At 35.2% G+C, this 18,501-nt stretch overlaps 1 protein-coding gene across 1 annotated transcript in view; it reads left to right on the top strand.

Annotated features, from left to right (window-relative positions):
- LOC111150534 (dystrophin) overlaps positions 1–18,501 on the top strand; it is a 2,087,545-nt gene that overhangs the window by 820,191 nt on the left and 1,248,853 nt on the right. Inside the window, exons 31-33 of the mRNA XM_022508030.1 lie at positions 13,372–13,482; positions 13,877–14,050; positions 17,052–17,207. Of these exons, the coding sequence (XP_022363738.1) occupies positions 13,372–13,482; positions 13,877–14,050; positions 17,052–17,207 (441 nt within the window). The remainder of the gene's footprint in view (positions 1–13,371; positions 13,483–13,876; positions 14,051–17,051; positions 17,208–18,501) is intronic.

Below are 18,501 nucleotides of genomic sequence, written 5' to 3'. Positions count from 1 at the left end.
TGACAATATCTTGTCATAGTACTTTATGATACTGCTAAGTTTTGGAACTTCAGAACACTTTAGAAATACTTTGAGGAGTACACAATAAAATTTTTCATGACAAAAAAAATAGAATTGTGACAATATCTTGTCATAGTACTTTATGATACTGCTAAGTTTTGGAATTTCAGAACACTTTAGAAATACTTTGAGGAGTACACAATAAAATTTTTCATGTGAAAAGAAGTGATTAGTGGAAAGTAAATATTCCAGCCTTTCCAGGTATTTCAGTCTTTTCAAGGTCTGTACCGTGTCAATGATGACTACTTTCAAAGCATCTGCCTCGTTTTCTTTGATCATTACCATAATTTAATGAGTTAGGTAAGTCAAATACTTAAGCTTAAGAAAATATTTGAAGAGCCTAGATTATTGATTAAAGCTGGGGGTGGGCATAGGGAGTTACTGAAAATGGACACACAGGATCATTTGAGAAATGTTCTATAAATCAAATCATGACTAGTGGTTGTGCAACTTTAAATTTACTAAAATTTCTTGAATTGTGCATTTATTGAATTATATGGTAGATAAACTATACCTTGATAAAGCTGATTTTAAAAAAGACTATATAGGGACGCCTGGGTGGCTCAGTTGGTTGGATGACTGCCTTCGGCTCAGGTCATGATCCTGGAGTCCGGGGATTGAGTCCCGCGTCGGGCTCCCAGCTCCATGGGGATTCTGCTTCTCTCTCTGACCTTCTCCTCACTCATGCTCTCTCTCAAAAAAAGAAAAAGAAAAAGAAAAAGAAAGACTATATAATAAAGAATATCTCACATAGTATATTAAAAAGCAATTTCAAGGGCAGCACCTGGGTGGCTCAGTCGGTTAAGTGTCTGCTTTGGCTCAGGTCATGATCCCAAAGTCTTGGGATTGAGCCTCCCTCAGTTCCCTGCTCAGTGGGCAGTCTGTTTGTCCCTATCCCTCTTTGTCTGCCCCTCCCCTTGCTCATGCTCTCTCTCACTTGTTCTGTCTCTCAAATAAATAAATAAAATCTTTTAAAAAAATAAATTCAGATTACCATCAACTTTTTTAGTCCATTGTTTAAATACATAGTCAAGGGTGAAATGTGAGGTATTTTGTTAAATAACGTGGAATTAACTTAAATGGTGGCTATTTATCATTGACGTCCTGGGGTCCACTATAAGACCTTACATAGTAATATTATAATGTTTCATTTGTTCATAGTGAAATATATTTAATGAATTCCATTTCTAAAGTATTTTTCACTGAAGCTGGAACTTTACCTCAGATCTATTTTCCCCACTTTGATAGTTAGCTCTTTATCAAGCAAAAAATTAACCTGTAGCCACTACACTTCCTCAAACTTCTATGCAGTATTCAAATTTTCTCCCAAAGTTCTGTCTCTGCACTTACCTAGTTTGAAAAGTAAAGATAAGTGCTTGAAAATGTAGATTTATAATGGACTGGTTTTTTTATCATTACCATCATTATCCCACTGTAACGATGAGTAGCATGATTTTTCAGATGTATTACAAGGAATAATAATTCCTCAGTATTCACATTTTTGGTTTTAAAGGTTCTGTCCCCAAATTTACTATTAGAGTAGTAGGAGGGGGACAGAAGAAGATGGTCATCAGCTAACTTCTTAAATTTCTTAACACAAAGCTCCACCAAAGTACTTATAATTGAACTAAGTTAGAAGCTAAGTTTATTTTGGTGATACTAAAATGTTTGCCATTATGGCATAAACTTGCACATACATGTATATGTATATGTGTGTATACACACACACGATTACATTTATGTATATATTTAACTTATTAAATATGCACGGGTTTCCAAAGTGCTTCACAGACCTGAAAACAGCCTCTAATTAAGTTGTTATAATACAACAAGCTATTTGGCCTGTTGCATATTTCTGAGAAAAGTGAAAACTTCTCCATCTGATAAAGCTTAATTTATAGGTAACATGCTTTCTATCTTGTCTAACTAACTTAAAGGATCTTTCCACAAACAGTAATAAAAAAAAAAACACTGTGAATTTCTTCTTTCTTTTGTACTTACTGAAATATTCAAATGTATATTCTAAAACTCCTCAAAATTCTTTGCCCACTATCATAATTAGTGTACTTTTTTTCATATCCCCAGTTGTTTTAAAAGTAGAAATAATCCAGGATCCTTTAGTATACTTTCTTCCTTTAATTTTGTGTCCATATTATATGTGGCCATTTCCTTTTCTCAAATGTGCAATTTCAGAATTGTGATTTGTTTTAAAATGAGTAATCTAATAGTGTTACATTTCTTCATTAATTGTCTCGACATGACATCTTCTAATATTTTTTCTTTCCGAAATGTTTTAGTTATTTTCTCTGGAATCATTTTCTTTATTTGACATCACAAAAGCTCCAACAATCATTTGATAGAAAGTGTTCTTTATTCCATTAAATACTTTCAACAGCTACAGCTTCAATTTGCTTGCCATTTTGTCATTAATTTGATACATGAGAATGGTCTGATGAGGTAAATCATGGTAAAAAGACCTGCTCTCTTCTCGGTTAATGGTTAAGTGCTATATTGGAAATGTCCTTAAAGTTTGATTAATTTTTAGCTGTGTAATTTGCCCTTTACCATCTTTCATGGAAAAATGAATATTTCTATTTCCATTGTTGTTTCCTACTTTCTGTGTATAGTGCTAGTTATAAACATAAATGCAGTATTGTTATGTGTCTTTTCTTGGGAATGACATGATGTCATAATTTGCTTTATATAACTTTATGAAGAAAAAATAATCTAGTGATCCTGAGAACTCCTAATACAGTGTATGTGGGTGTTCTAAATCAGTAGCCCTGATCTGCTCCTTCCTTTCCTTTCATTTTGTTTTGTTGGAAATCACTGATTTTATATAAATCCAGGCTTACAGCTCCACAAGATCAGTTCATTTGTTTTCTTCAAACAGTTTTCACCCATATCCTGGTAGATGTATTATCTTGGATGAAAATAGAACTCAAATTGTACAGCTTTTACATCTTTTTTAAAGAAGATTTTATTTATTTGGACAGAGAGAAATAGAGGGCACAAGCAGGGAGGAAGGGCAGAGGAAGAGGGAGAAACAGACTCCCCACTGAGCAGGGAGCCAGATGTGGGGCTTGATTTCAGGACCCAGGGATCATGACCTGTGCCGAAGGCAGACGCTTCACTTGATTGAGCTTTTACATCTTTAGATCTTACTGATCTGGTAGCCACGTAGGGAAATCCTTTTTCTTTGAATTAAATCTTTTATTTTCAGTGTTTTCTTGTACAGTTTTTTATTTCAGTGTTTTCTTGTACAGTTATTTTTTCATTGTCTGACCATAATGTCAAGAAAGATGATATCGTGTGTGTGTGTGTGTGTGTGTGTGTGTTTTATTAGAAGAATTTTAAAATAGGAGATTGTTCAGTCTGCCTGAAAGTTTCCATAATACTCTGTTATTTGTTATTTAAGCACATGACTTACCTCTTTCACTGCAGACTTGCCCTAAAGTGATAAACAATTTTTAATTATGTGGTTCCAGAATAATAATCTGATGAGGTTAAATAAAGTGGGTCGTGATTGATGTCCTAAGTACAAACTAAAAATGAATTATCAGTTGAAAGTAAGAATTGTAGAATTAATTTGTGAAGATGCTCGCTAAATAAAAGTATGATGCATGTTATGAAATCTTCCCAAATTACAATTGATTGGAAATATATATCCATTTTTATCTTATACTTTTAGTAATTGAATTTTTGTTACTGAATATATAAATTGTGTTAGATAGATTTTCCCAAATCTACTTATGTGATGTATTCTGACAAAAAAAGCAAAAGCATAATCTTTATTTTTATTTTCTTTAGAGAGAGACAATAAGAGAGCATCACACACACACACACACACACGAACGAGCTAGGGGGAGAGACAGAGGGAGAGGGAGAGAGAGACTCTTAAGCCGGCTCCACATTCAGTGCAGAGCCTAACACAGGGCTCGATCTCTGGACCCTGAGACCACAGCCTGAGCCGAAACTGAGAGTCAGACAGTTAACAGACTGAGCCAGTCAGGTACACCCACCTTTTATTCCCCCCCCCTTTTTTTTAAGAGTGAGCACAAGAGAGAGAGAAAGCAAAAGGGTAATTTGAACAAAGAATTATTCCTCTTGATATCACAGTATCTATTAGTAAATGAAATATTCTGAGATGTTCATAACAGACACATGTTTATCCTTAATTTCCAAAATGTATTTACTCACAGGGCTTTTTTCACATATAATCTTAATTTATAAAGAAATTTAGATCTCTAATATATTAGAACAGTACTATAGATGTGAGAATTTTTTCTAAAAATGCTGCCTGTAAATTATAATAAAATTCTAGTTTTCTGTGATGTTCAAAACCAATTTTTCCCTTTTTTTAATCATTTTTTAATTTATTTTCAGCATAACAGTATTCATTGTTTTTGTACCACATCCAGTGCTCCATGCAATCCGTGCCCTCTCTAATACCCACCACTGGTTCCCCCTACCCTCCCCCCCCCCCCACCACTTAAACCCTTCAGATTCTTTTTCAGAGTCCATAGTCTCTCATTGTTCACCTCCCCTTCCAATTTCCCCCAACTCCCTTCTCCTAACTCCCCATGTCCTCCATGCTATTTGTTATGCTCCACAAATAAGTGAAACCATATGATAATTGACTCTCTCTGCTTGACTTATTTCACTCAGCATAATCTCTTCCAGTCCTGTCCATGTTGCTACAAAAGTTGGGTATTCATCCTTTCTGATGGAGGCATAATACTCCGTAGTGTATATGGACCACATCTTCCTTATCCATTCGTCCGTTGAAGGGCATCTTGGTTCTTTCCACAGTTTGGCGACCGTGGCCATTGCTGCTATAAACATTGGGGTACAGATGGCCCTTCTTTTCACTAAATCTGTATCTTTGGGGTAAATGCCCAGTAGTGCAATTGCAGGGTCATAGGGAAGCTCTATTTTTAATTTCTTGAGGAATCTCCATACTGTTCTCCAACTTGCATTCCCACCAACAGTGAAAGAGGGTTCCCCTTTTTCCACATCCCTCCCAACACATGTTGTTTCCTGTTTTGCTAATTTTGGCCATTCTAACTGGTGTAAGGTGATATCTCAATGTGGTTTTAATTTGAATCTCCCTGATGGCTAGTGATGATGACCATTTTTTCATGTGTCTGATAGTCATTTGTATGTCTTCATTGGAGAAGTGTCTGTTCATATCTTCTGCCCATTCCACCAAGATGATCTAACAATTGTAAATATCTATGCCCCCAATATGGGAGCAGCCAATTACATAAGAAAACTGTTAATCAAGATAAAGAGTCATATTGATATGAATACATTAATAGTAGGAGATCTTAACACGCCTCTCTCAGAAATAGACAGATCATTGAAGCAGAAAATCAATAAAGAAACAAGAGCATTGAATGACACATTGGACCAGATGGACCTCATAGATATATACAGAACATTCCACCCTAAAACAACAGAATACTCATTCTTCTCAAGTGCACATGGAAGCTTCTCAAGAATAGACCACATACTGGGTCACAAATCAGGACTCAACCGATACCAAAAGACTGAGATTATTCCCTGCATATTCTCAGATCACAATGATCCACAATGATCACTGGAGCTCAATCACAAGGAAAAGTTCAGAAGGAACTCAAACACCTGGAAGCTAAAGACCACCTTGCTTAAGAATGCTTGGATCAACCAGGAGATCAAAGAAGAACTGAAACAATTCATGGAAACCAATGAGAATGAAGACACTTCGGTCCAAAACCTATGGGATACAGCAAAGGCAGTCCTAAGGGGGAAATACATAGCCATCCAAGCCTCCCTCAAAAAAAATTGAAAAATCCAGAACACACCAGATGTCTCTACACCTTAAAGAACTGGAGAATCAACAACAAATCAAACCAACTCCACACATAAGAAGGGAAATAATCAAGATTAGAGCTGAGATCAATGAGGTAGAAACCAGAGATACAGTAGAACGTATCAATGAAACTAGAAGCTGGTTTTTTGAAAGAATCAATAAGATCGATAAACCATTGGCCACACTAATCCAAAAGAAGAGAGAGAAAGCCCAATTTTTCCCTTTTAATGATTTTGATAGTAGTAATTGTTCTAAGAGTATAGACAGTCAGCCTCTCAACACTGTCTACAAGCTTGATATAAATATGAAGTCCATGTAATACTTTGCATTGAATTCTAAATTGCCAAACTTTCTTTTCATGTATTACATTGTCCTTCACATATCCTGGTGACAAATACAGGTTCAGTTTTGGGTTGTGTTTTTGTAAGTCATTGTTATTCTTGTTGTTTATGAATCATGTGTGGGATTACTTGATGCTTTGTGTAAATCATCATCAGAAGACCTGTGTTTCAGTAATCACTTAAGTTATCTTGGCTTTATTTTGTAATGCCAGGCTACGAAAGGCAGCTTTGTGGGGGCAGTCTTTAAATTACAAAAAAAAAAAAAATTATACCAATGAGAAATAGAAAATCAAATGTTGAGTTGTAGAAGTCTTTTGTAAGGGAGAGACCCTGCAACTTAAGGTTCAGTAGCTTCACACCAGTTCCCCCTGCCAAAGTAATTCTTACTCTAACAACATCTGGTTTTTCCTTCCCTGAAACAGAGGATACACTCTCTGCATATGCCAAACCCAATCTTTGCTAGCATGGTTCTCATACCATGGAATGAGAACCCATTTTCTTATTCTCTACTGCTCTGAAACCCCTTCTCAGCCATATGTAATTTAAATTATGAGAATTTCCTTAAAGTTTACCAGATTCTGTAGCAGAAATGACTGTGCCCCTTCTCTCTTATCATATAGCATGTTTTTTATTATATTACATGTATTTCTTTTTTTAATTCTAGTTTAATTTATATGTCTATGTTCTATCTTCATAGAACAAAAGATCCTTAAGAATAGGGCAATAGTTTTGTTCTCACTATATGGAATTGACTAGTAGATGCAGAAGTGGTTTTTTGAGTTGGATTCATAAACTATATACTATTAATGCACAAAAGAGATGAATTTTCTGTCTTGTCTGACCAATCTCCAAGTGGAGGACACGTTTATTTTGGAATCATAATTTAAGAGGAAGTATAGTTGTTCAGAGGACATGGAGTTTGCTACTTCTTGCGTATGTTACTTTGGACAAGTCAACATTTATACCCTCATTTGTGAATGAGGATGATAAACTTGTATCTTAGTTTGATTAGGTGATTAAATGAATGTATGTGAATTGTTGGATAAGCTGACACAGATACCTACTTTGGTGGTGATGATGATGAGGATTATTTCCTTCAGTGCTCTTCTCTTATCCTTTTAGTATAAAAAGTTAAATGAATATGTGTATAATTTATTTTTACTCTATTATTTTTCCTCTACCTTGAGTACTAGACAAATGAAGATGTTCAAAAACATGTAGATAGATATGGTTGCAGATGCATAATTCGGGCACTCTGTTCTGAGTATCTTTTCTTTTTTTCCTCACCAATCTCTTTTTTAAAATTTAATTTAATTTGTTTTTCAGTGTTCCAAAATTCATTGTTTATGCACCTCACCCAGTACTCCATGCAATATGTTCCCTCCTTAACACCTACCACCAGGCTTACCCATTTTTTTCTCATCAATTTCTACCCCCAGTTTCCCCAATGATTATGAAACTTCCATCACTTTACTTTAGACTCCTCCTCAACCCTTTTCTCTCTCTTCTTTATAAGAAAGAATGTCTTTCTTATAAATAAATAATACATAATGACACAATTTGGAAGTAAATATTTGTGCAAACTTGAACAAGTATTTTTACATACACTATAACATCTGATCTTTTTACCAAAGCCAGTGTAGTTGTCTACTGCAAACATGAGAATTTTCCCAGGACTACTGATAATGCTTCATTACTGGATTGTCATCATCATCCTCAGTTTAGAGAGGAGAAAATTGAGCTTCAGAAAGGGTTGGTGCTCAGGTGGTAAATCAGAGCCCTGAAATTTAAAGATTTATTTTTTTATTTATTTATTTTAGAGAGAGAAAGTGTACACACATGTGCATGTGAGCAGGGGGAGGGTTGGGTTGGGGCAAGAATCTCAAGCAGGCTCCTCACTGAACTAGTAACCTGAGGCTGGGCTCAGCGAGGGTCCATCTCACAACCCTGAGACCATGTCCTGAGCCGAAACCAAGAGTTAGATGCTTAACCAACTGAGCCACCCATGTGCCCCCAGGGCCCTGAAATTTGAGTTCAGATTTCTTTTAACAGTCTTCTGTTCTGATTTACACAAAGCATCAAGTAAGGAGATCTTTCTGCCTTTCTATATCAAAAATTATTTTTATGCCTTACCTTTGGCTTCTGAAAAATTAGCACCTCTCTTACTGTCAGTATTTTTTTGCTGCTTATTGATCTTTGCTCTTCATTCCTTCTTGCTTCCCACAGGGTTTTTCTAATCAATTATCTTCTTATTTAAAAAAAAAAATTCTCTCTTATCCTCTTACTCCTTTTACATGGTCTTAATACGTGTTCGAGTCTCATTGACAACATTACATTATGTGAAGAAATAAAAATTCTTCACAAATAATTTAAACTGGGGGCACCTGGGTGGCTCAGTGGGTTAAGCCTCTGCCTTCGGCTCAGGTCATGATCTTGGGGTCCTGGGATCAAGCCCTGCATCAGGCTCTCTGCTCAGTGGGGAGCCTGCTTCCCCCTCTCTCTCTGCCTGCCTCTCTGCCTACTTGTGATCTCCCTTTCTCTGTCAAATAAATAAATAAAATCTTTATAAAATAATTTAAACTACAGATGAAGATTTCCTGGTTTTTAAGCTTTATCCTTGGAAAAGCTAAGTTCTGCTCTTACCACTGACTGTATTCTAGCTATAGTGCTCATTGACCAGCTAATATACACTTATTAGAACTTGCCTCATTTGACGTGTCTCAAAATTGACTTTATTCATCTCTCCCTCATTTTTTTTTAAATATTTTATTTATTTATTTGACAGAGATCACAAGTAGGCAGAGAGGCAGACAGATAGAGAGAGAGGTGGAAGCAGGCTCCCTACAGAGCAGAGAGCCCGATGTGGGGCTCGATCCCAGGACACTGGGACCATGACCTGAGCCGAAGGCAGAGGCTTTAACCCACTGAGCCACCCAGGTGCCCATCTCTCCCTCATTTTTAAAACTCTTACATCACTTGATTGAAGTGGCACCCTTTCTCTTCCCTGGCTGTTCTGCTTCTCCTTCTCTTGGACTCTTCCTTTTCTTTCTTTGGTGCTTTCCTTCTTCTCCATATCCCTTAAATTCTTGTTTTCCATGGCTTTCTCCTGGCCCTCATCAGGGTCCTCTAATGTTTGAGTGCACTAAAATAAATGCTAATTGTACAGGTACACACAGCTTAAAAAAAAAAGTATTCATGTATGTGGCTATATATGTGTGTATATAGTGATTAAAAAATCAAATTCATTTCAAAGTATTACTGAATTTATAATCACATTCTCTCATTATGGATTTCCTTAATTACTAGATTATGGGTTTATTAGATTAACTATTATAGATAAATAGATAAACTATTATTATCTGTGATTCTGATAAACTTAAAATTTTAAAGTTTCTTTTCGTATTGAGAAATTAGAGTTTTTTCATTTAGAACATGAGGTTATTAAATAACTCATTCCCACCATCTTTTCCATTTATATTCCTGCCATTGTGCATTCATTCTCTATTTATGATTTCAGTTCTCCTAAATTCTTCATACCATTTATTACCTCATCTGAGTACCTGTTTTCCCTCAATCAGGAGTGCTTCTATTTTTAAAACTTCTCTTTGCTTAATATACTACTTAGAACACTGAAGCAGAAGTAACACAACTGGATTAACTAAAGTGAAAACAAAAATGAAAGAAAGAAGTTTGTCATTCATATGTAGGGATGTCTCATGGAAGCTAAGGACGAGAATAAAATTTGTCTCAGGAATGGACTAGAACCTGTGTTTCGGTCACTTGCACCAGCTATTAATTATTATCTCTTGGTATCTCATGGAGTTGTAGGCAGTTGTTGGCCGGCTCTGCTGTGGCATGTAAGCTCAACTGGATTGGACATCCAAGGTGGCTCAATCATGTCTAGGAATTGATACTCACTGTAGCTGAAAGCTCACTTGGGATCGTTCACTAATTCACTTACCCACCGCTTCTTTATGTGGCTTGGGCTTCTCAAACCATGACAGTTGGGTTTCAAGAAGGAAAATCTTAAGAAGGAAGATGTGGTCTATATACACTATGGAGTGTTATGCCTCCATCAGAAAGGATGAATACCCAACTTTTGTAGCAACATGGACGGGACTGAAAGAGATTATGCTGAGTGAAAAAGTCAAGCAGAGAGAGCCAATTATCATATGGTTTCACTTATTTGTGGAGCATAACAAATAGCATGGAGGACAAGGAGAGTTAGAGAGGAGAAGGGAGTTGAGGGAAATTGGAAGGGGAGGTGAACCATGAGAGACTATGGACTCTGAAAAACAATCTGAGGGTTTGAAGGGGCGGGGTTGGGAGGTTGGGGGAACCAGGTGGTGGGTATTAGGGCACAGATTGCATGGAGCACTGGGTGTGGTGCAAAAATGATGAATACTGTTACGCTGAAAATAAATTAAAAAAAAAAAGAAAGAAAAAAAAGAGTCAGTGTTTCAAAAAGGTGGAAGTTGAAGCTGCTTGTCCTCTTATGGGGTTTTCTCATAACTGACAAAACACTATTTTTGCCCTCTTATGTTGGTCAAGGCAATCAAAAGGGCAACCTAAGTTTGAAGAGGTGAAGAAATTCCACCTCTTAATGGGGGAGTGGTAAGAAGAGCACATAGTATTTTACAAAGAAAAAAAAAAGAAAAAAAATAGCACATAGTATGGGAACTGTTGTTATAGACATCTTTGGAAAATGCCCCATTTCCTTTAGCCTGTGATTGAAAGCCATCAGTATTTTTGTTTTTATCTCTCTCTTTGGCATTTACTTCTATCTTCTCTTTCTAGTCATCGACCTTTGCTATTCCCCAATGGACACTGTAAACTGGGGACTTCATAAGCACAGTCTGGTAGCATATGTGATGATTCTCATCACGCACAGAGCTTGGCCAGACTTTGTCCTGTCGTTTCTGAGAGAGAATCTGATGGACCTAATCGGACATAAGCATTGTCCATGTTTTAATTGTCTATGACTTGGGAGTGGCTAGGTTTATGTGGGACAGACATTGTTGGTATTGACTTACCTTTTTGAGGGAGTGAGCATTTTCCACTTAAAATATCAAGATTAGGGCGCCTGGGTGGCTCAGTGGGTTAAGCCTCTGCCTTCGGCTCAGGTCATGATCTCAGGGCCCTGGGATTGAGGCCCGCATCGGGCTCTCTGCTCAGCGGGGAGCCTGCTTTCTCCTCTCTCTCTCTCTATGCCTGCCTCTCTGCATACTTGTGGTCTCTTTCTCTCTGTTTCAAATAAATAAATAAAATCTTTAAAAAAATAAAATAAAATAAGATATCAAGATTATAACCCCTCCCCCTAAAGCATCTGCTATTGCCAGTGATGCTTACTATTTATTCAGATTTCTGCTTTTTTTTTTTTTTAAGATTTTATTTATTTGACAGAGAGAGAGATCACAAGTAGGTGGAGAGGCAGGCAGAGAGAGAGAGAGAGGAGGAAGCAAGCTCCCCACCGAGCAGAGAGCCCGATACGGGGCTCGATCCCAGGACCCTGGGATCACGACCTGAGCTGAAGGCAGAGGCTTTAACCCACTGAGCCACCCAGGTGCCCCCAGATTTCTGCTTTAACATCACCTCTCCGATGACATCTGTTCATGTCCTTGTTAAGTGTTACTCTGTCCTACCTACCTCCATTAAATTTTATAGATCCTTTATCCTTTATAACTTTATGAATAACCTTATTATGCACTTACAGGGATCCATAGCCCCCAAACTCCATGGTTTCTGGAGAATAGCATATACCTATATCCAAGGGAGTAATTCAACCAGTGAAGATAGATATACAGTACAAAATATATATATATATATAGTATGTATTTGCATGAGTCCTTGCTCTTAATTATTTTATGTCAGAATTGTAATTACTTAAGTAACTCATCATTACTTTGTCTTTATAATTTTAGGATAAATATGTTAAGGAATGATATTAAGGCATATGTGTACATTTATAGCCTTGTATACGAAGTATCTCCTTCATCACTCAACGCATTTTCTTCAGATAATTTACACTACTCATTGCAGGATTGTAGTTCTCTGTGGTAACTAACTGCTAATCAAACTGATGTTATTTTCTAGTAATATGTACTGGAATTGACTCCAGTTGGTATAAATTTGCTTATACTAATAGCATTATATGAATTGTTTTGCCTGAAAATTTTATGGGCACTCTGGTGTAAGTTAATCCTTTTCTTTCCTAACTTACTTGTGATAATCTGACAGCAGCTAATATTTAAATTAGAATAATTTGACAACTTGCTGATTTTTGCTGGAAGTGGCAGGAAAGAAGTGGATGGATTTATTGTTTTGGTCTCTGCACACTACATGATTTGACTGACTCCTGAAGCAGGATCAGAAGTGTACAAGTCAAATACAAACACACTTCTGAATAGAACTTGATCAAAAATGTCTACTCAATAAAGAAAATACAGCAATTTTTATAGCTATTTAAGATTCAAAAATCAGTCTCTTTAGGACTATCTTAAGTATCCAAGAGACAAAAGGCAAGGCCAATTAAGGGATTTAAATTCACTTTTCTAAATCCATAATTTCCCTGAAATTTAACTGAAATATAGTGCAGAATGACTGAGTAAATATCACAATGAATATTATCCACATGGAACTTTCTCATTATATCTTATCCTGTCACAGGTTTGAGGTGTGTGTGTGTGTGTGTATGTGTGCTTGCACGCACGCGTGCTCAGGTTTGTGTCTGTATGTGTATGTGTGTGTCTCTGTGTGTATATATATTGTTTTTGGTCAGATTTGAATGTAAATTCAAAGATAAAAGAATATCAGTCTTTCATATTAGATATGAACAGATATTTCCTTCCCAAAATATCTGAAATAGCTATGCATTATCACTGACTCAAAAGCATAATTTATTTTTCATAATAACCCAAATAGGAGAGAAATAAGCTATTTCACTTTTGGTAACTTTTGGTAAGTAAAAAAAAAAAAAAAGAACTATTGTCATTCTAAAGGAGGCTACATTGTAATAATGCTTTAAGAGAGTTCCTGAATTTCATCTTCTTGGCAAGTGAGTTATTCTTTGCAATAACCCGCAGAGCATGTTGACTAAAAATGCTTTCCTCCCAACAGAAAATCCAATCAGATTTGACAAGTCATGAGATCAGTTTAGAAGAAATGAAGAAACATAACCAGGGAAAGGAGACTGCCCAAAGGGTACTATCCCAAATTGATATGGCACAGGTACATATCCTTGCGTAAACTAAGGAACTTGTTTTAGTTGGGTATTAAAACATAATATGTATTAGACAATTTGGTTATTCGAAAAATTGGGATTAAGGACATTATTTGAGAAATATAATATGATATGTAAATAATATAGATTTTGGGGGGGTTGTACATCTTAAGGATAAAATAGGTTAATAAATTACCTTTTATTTAGTATCACGTTAAGAACAACTACTGAATTCTCCCAAATGTATGCATTCTTTGTGCTATACAAGTAGAAAAATATTGCTTTACTTTTTCTTAATCTTGTATATCTTCAGGAATAAAGAAAAACTTGTTAACAAAAGTGTGACTGCTTGTTGTTTGGAATTTTAAATTATACGGGTGCTTTCTTATGTTGTCTTTACAGAAAAAATTGCAAGATGTTTCCATGAAGTTTCGATTATTCCAGAAGCCAGCCAATTTTGAGCAGCGTCTACAGGAGAGTAAGATGATTTTAGATGAAGTGAAGATGCACTTGCCTGCATTGGAAACAAAGAGTGTGGAACAGGAAGTAGTACAGTCACAGTTAAATCACTGTGTGGTATGTATTTCTGGGGACAAATACACAGTTACTCCTTGACTTTCCTTATTAAGCAGTCTGTGAAAAAAGAAAAGAGGTATGTGATGATGATCCTCTTTTGTAATAGAAGATTGTTTCAGATAACTGTAATAATTGCTACTATGTAATTTTAAGGTTAAGAACAAAATTTAGCACAGGTGTATTGAGAGACAAGAACTTTTTTCTGAAACAGTAGCCTTTGAATACATCCTCTATAGGTGTCTTTTTTTGAATCTGTAGTTCTCAAAGGACTATGCAGAATTTAAGAGGAAGTCCCTTTGTTTAATTTTTATAGTACTTTGAATATGTATTTTAAATGGAAAATCTAAAAAAAACACATTGTTCTGGAAACAGCAGCAACAGTAACAACTACCATAATAAAAACCATCCAGAAATGAAAACAAAGTAAGCCAAGTGATCTACTCAAGTCATGTCTAATTCTCTAGGTCACAGATTAAATGAGACAATTTAAAGACAAAACAGCTGGCAAAGGGCAAAAGCGGGATTCCAATCCAGGAGCTCTTGCTCCAAACCCTAGTATCTTTCCATTCGATGTCAGTGGTAGGTATATATTGAAATGCGACCAGACCTCAAAGACAGAATAAAAATGCATGGGGGACATATGATTAGCCTGTAGCATAAATCTTCACAGGATTGTGGGATGTTGAGCTGTGTCCTTTGTTGCAATTACTGGAAATGTGCCAAGTCAGATGATGCCTCTGACAACATAAGGCTGAATTATGAGGGCATCTACTAGAGTAATACACTGTTATTATAACTCTTTGATTACTATGGGCTAAGAGTAGAAATTCACATAAAATAAAAGCACTGAATATTATTAACTTTAAAGGTAAAAAAATGTTATCTAGTTAATACTTTGTCTTTTAGGTATTGTTTCTTCATTTACTCCATAACATAAATGTAAAAGAAACTCTTTAGATGCATTTCAGTCATATTATTATGAGTGATAACGTATCTTTTAACAAAAAAAATTGTAGATATATATATTTCTTTGTGAAATTATGAACTATTTTTATGCAATGACATTTCTTCATAACACAGGCTGCATTTTAGTGACATTGTTACTATAAATGTTCTTACCCTGAAAAAGAAAATTTGAACGTAATAATGTACACTTATTAGCTGATATTAGATGAGCAACATGAAGGATTCATAGGAAGATATCTCCTCTTAAATTTTGTAAAAATAATTGAAAGCAAATGACCCAAGTATACTATGGTCTTGATTAAATATATTCCCAAAGGGACAGCTGTTCCCTTCTATGAACAGGTCTCTAATGGTACATCAGAAAACTGGTCTGCTAGTAAAGATGAGGTGAAAACAACCCTCCCTATAACCAGCTGTGATTGTGCCTTGACTCTACAGGGAAACCTTTTCAAGTTCATGCTCAGTTTGGTTCAGGTTTAAATGTCGGGAGCAATTCAAGTAGTCCTTCTCTAAGAATATCTTTTCTTTACAACTTTTATATATTTTTTAAATTACTTAAGATGCCCTATTGCATATACTGTAATCATTACCTTTGCTTTCAAGAAATTTTTGTTTCATTAAAAAACGTCTTCCCTGTAGGAATACAAATAAATATAAAGGATATTCCACTCCCTCAGTGATAAATACTTTCTGTGCATACTGAATGACATGGTGTTAATGGCTAATACTACTTTGAACTTGCAACACAAGGGTAAATCATGGAAAAAAGATTTTTTAATGTCTAAAGAGTAAATTATTTGGAAATATCTCTGATTCTAAAATTGACACAGTTGATTCCCTCCATACAGTTACTGATTGAATGTTTCTACATACCAATATATTTATGTAATTTCTAAGATAAAAGTAAAATTAAGTAAAAAAAAAATCAACTGGAAAACGCAGACAAGAACTCCAAATTATTGGTAAAGGAATATTAACAAAAAACAACCATCAAAGAAGGGATTAAGGTGGAAATAGATTATGTATGTAACTTTAATGAAAAGATATTTGCTCAGCCTTTACAAAAAGTGTTTTTAGGCATTGATTTTAAAGTAAGAAGAGAAAATAAACCCAAGTTTTGTTCTAATTACAAAGAAAAAGCAATTACCTGCTAGTAACTTTATTTCTTAGTACCAATAAAACAGGTCATTGTTCACAATCACCGCTGAACAAATTAAAGCAACAATGTATAATGTAAACTGTTATATATATATCTGCCTATATATATATACCTATACATACGTGCCTATATATATATATACCTATACATACGTGCTTGCATGTATGCGTTCATGCATACACGTATCTTTCCAGGAAAGTACTTTGTGTGATGACATGTGTATCATGAGGCTTTGTTAAAGCAATGTACTTTTGTTAAGTAACATATGTGTTCTTTAGGGTTGTGATATATATGTGAGTTTTTAAATAATATTTTTGTGTCTGTCTATATTGAATTAATCAGCCGCATTAAGAAAATATAATTGTATAATGTAATTACCATATTTAAAATTACCTTCCTTCCTGGGGTGCCTGAGCAGAGAGCCTGATGCGGGGCTTGATCCCAGGACCCCAAGATCATGACCTGAGCCGAAGGCAGAGGCTTAACCCACTGAGCCACCCAGGTGGCTTGGCCTGAATGGGTCTGTCTTGGCCAGCACTGATTGTCTAGTGAATCCATTATTATCTACTGTACTAAGCTCTCAATAAATACCTGGTGAAAGAGTAAATTTTATAATATTATATAACATTTAAAATAGGAATCATTTAACTTTTAGGAATAATCATTATCAACTTGGATTGTAAAACTATACTCATGATGTATACTTACTTTAGTAAGAATAACTATCAACTCTGCTGCAAAATGCTACTCCATTAAAACTGTAAACATGGAATGGCAATTAAGGTGATCTCTACCTCTCTTTCTTTTTATTAATTGTTATAATGTAATTTGTACACTATGGCTGATTATTATGTTTTGTTTTATGTTTGAACTTAGAACTTGTATAAAAGTCTTAGTGAAGTGAAGTCTGAAGTGGAAATGGTAATAAAAACTGGACGTCAGATTGTACAGAAGAAGCAGACCGAAAACCCCAAAGAACTTGATGAAAGAGTCACGGCTTTGAAATTGCATTATAATGAGCTGGGAGCAAAGGTGGGTGTGCACCGGAACCACAGACATGGGCTACTTAACCCTTTCCTTCGAAATGGCAAAGCACAAGGCAGTAATGATGCACAATGTCTTAGAAAGTCTTAATTATTTTTTTCTCAACAGATATATATGTACATTTATGCATAGTCAGGGATAGAGATAGATAGATTCCTATGTGCAGTTCTTATTAAGAAACAAAAAATTAATCAATAAGGATCTTCTTTCCAATCTACATTAAAAGATATATACAGCTCAGGGAAATTTTATTGGCCCATCAGATAATTCTAAAAGTGTTTCTTTGTTCTAAACTTAGCCTTTTCATTGTATAAATTTACTTTGATGACTTAAAGGCTAGAGCTTTTTATAAACTAATGAACTTACTTACATTTAGATACAATGGGGTTGACACATTCCACATAGACCACTTTAGGTGTAATAGAGTTGTCACATTCCATAGAAGTTATTTTCCTGTATGGCAAGCCTTGCATAATCCAACACATTTGGCTAATAATGTAGAATGGATAGCCAGTTGAGTCCTATTGCTCCACGATTATGTTTTTGTATTTTTGTCCTGTAAGAGTCTAATGGCCAATTCCATGTCACTGTTAATTAAAGATGTTTTCATCTTTCTATTCCCTTTCCAAAACAGTGGAATGATTAGGACAGTTATCTCAATTCCCTCAAATCAAATATTCTCTGTATAGTTCTCATAGATTTAAACTCTTATGGTTCAGAGTAATGATAGTAATCATACAAAGTAGTCATGAAGGCATAGATTGTCAACGTCAAGGAGTGACCTGTACTTTTCTATACTATAATTTTACATTACTCTAAACTTTCTAAAATATTTTTTGGTGCTCATCTAAGATTTAAAGTATTAACATAGTAGTAAAATAATCATTTCTCTCATTAAAAAGTCATGATAACACATTATGTGGTATTTAAGGGGATGTGTGTACTTTATTAATAAATATCATGTTTATTTTCTTAAACTTATGCAAATAAAGTTATCTATATAGTACTGGCATTTATGGCCATTTGTGAATAAATACAATTTTAAGTACTTTAAGCAAGTATCTTTAAATAAGGAGTATTGGGGGATGGTTTCGCTCTCCTAATGCTTAGTGAGGAAGGATGAATAAAATTAAATAAGGATCAAAGCAGAAAAAAATAAAAATGCATATATTTTAATTTTATTCTGACTGAAAGAGCTTTACTGGGATCAATGACAAGAACAGAATATATTTTAAAGGCTCAGGTTCTCAACTTTATTAAATATAACAGCATCAGTGAGAAA

The sequence above is a fragment of the Enhydra lutris genome, unplaced genomic scaffold, assembly GCF_002288905.1.
Source record: "Enhydra lutris kenyoni isolate GAN:26980312 unplaced genomic scaffold, ASM228890v2 scaffoldscaffold23, whole genome shotgun sequence".
Lineage (NCBI taxonomy): Eukaryota > Metazoa > Chordata > Mammalia > Carnivora > Mustelidae > Enhydra > Enhydra lutris.
The sequence above is the reverse complement of the archived record's forward strand: the minus strand, read 5'-3'. Positions and strand labels throughout refer to the sequence as shown.